General features: G+C 38.9%; 1 protein-coding gene across 1 annotated transcript in view; it reads left to right on the top strand.

Annotated features, from left to right (window-relative positions):
* NFATC3 (nuclear factor of activated T cells 3) overlaps positions 1–1559 on the top strand; it is a 95526-nt gene that overhangs the window by 34085 nt on the left and 59882 nt on the right. Inside the window, 1 exon segment of the mRNA XM_025045299.1 lies at positions 1–961. This exon segment is cut by the window's left edge and continues 49 nt beyond it. Coding sequence (XP_024901067.1) covers positions 1–961 — 961 coding nt within the window.

Here is a 1559-nt window from a genome sequence, read left to right on the forward strand (position 1 = left end):
CAGAATCTAAATATGGCCCTTTAGGTGGTCCCAAACCCTTTGAGTGTCCAAGTATTCAAATTACATCCATCTCTCCTAACTGTCATCAAGAAATAGATGCTCATGAAGATGACCTACACATAAATGACCCAGAAAGGGAATATTTGGAAAGACCTTCTAGAGATCATCTCTATCTTCCTCTTGAGCCATCTTACCGGGAGTCTTCCCTTAGTCCTAGTCCTGCCAGCAGCATCTCTTCTAGGAGCTGGTTCTCAGATGCATCTTCTTGTGAATCTCTTTCACATATTTATGATGATGTAGATTCAGAGTTGAATGAAGCTGCTGCACGATTTACTCTTGGATCCCCTCTGACTTCTCCTGGTGGCTCTCCAGGGGGCTGCCCTGGAGAAGAGTCCTGGCATCAACAGTATGGACTTGGACACTCCTTGTCACCCAGGCAGTCTCCTTGTCACTCTCCTAGATCTAGTGTCACTGATGAGAATTGGCTGAGCCCCAGGCCAGCCTCAGGACCCTCATCAAGGCCTACTTCCCCCTGTGGGAAACGGCGGCACTCTAGTGCTGAGGTTTGTTATGCTGGGTCCCTTTCACCCCATCACTCACCTGTTCCTTCTCCTGGTCACTCCCCCAGGGGAAGTGTAACAGAAGATACCTGGCTTAATGCTTCTGTCCAGGGTGGATCAGGCCTTGGCCCTGCACTTTTTCCATTTCAGTACTATGTAGAGACTGATATCCCTCTGAAAACAAGGAAGACTTCTGAAGATCAAGCTACTGTACTACCAGGAAAATTAGAGCTCTGTTCAGATGATCAAGGGAGTTTATCGCCATCCCGGGAGACTTCAATAGATGATGGCCTTGGATCTCAGTATCCTTTAAAGAAAGATTCATCTGGTGACCAATTTCTTTCAGTTCCTTCACCCTTTACCTGGAGCAAACCCAAGCCTGGCCACACCCCTATATTTCGGTGAGTTGATGAAATGGCTGCTGGTCATTTTTCATGCCTGTGGGTTATTGGTGGCATATAACTACATTAGCTGTATAAAATGATTTGACCATTTTCCTCCTCCTTTATGTTTTTTTTTTTTTTGAGTGTCTTCCAGACATATAACTTAAAGTCTACATTTATTTTCTTTGAGTCTTAAAAATATCTTTAGATAGGCTATAGTTATAATTTTAAAAGTGTATAGGTAATGTAGATAACAACAAATTACATTTAAGAAGGCATTTTTTAATCCAAAAAAGCTTCTTGTAAAAGATGGATTATAGTATGAATTAAATTAATAAGACTAATTGGGAGTAGGCTTTATATTTTTAAGAGTTCAGTGTATCAAATGAAATTTACCTTTCATATTTGTGGCAAGTGTTTTTTATGTAATTTTTTGTCTTGTCTTTATAAGTTTGTGATTTTTTATTGTAGAAAAATTTTTGAATTTTATGTATTCAAATTTGTCTTTTCCTTTATGGCTTTTGGGTTTTGTGTTATATTTGAAATCCTTATTCCACTCTAAAAATAAAAGATAAATAAAAATTAACTTTAATTGTTTCTAATAAATTTTTTATGT

The sequence above is a fragment of the Pteropus alecto genome, unplaced genomic scaffold (genome assembly GCF_000325575.1).
Source record: "Pteropus alecto unplaced genomic scaffold, ASM32557v1 scaffold42, whole genome shotgun sequence".
In the NCBI taxonomy this organism is placed as follows: Eukaryota; Metazoa; Chordata; class Mammalia; order Chiroptera; family Pteropodidae; genus Pteropus; species Pteropus alecto.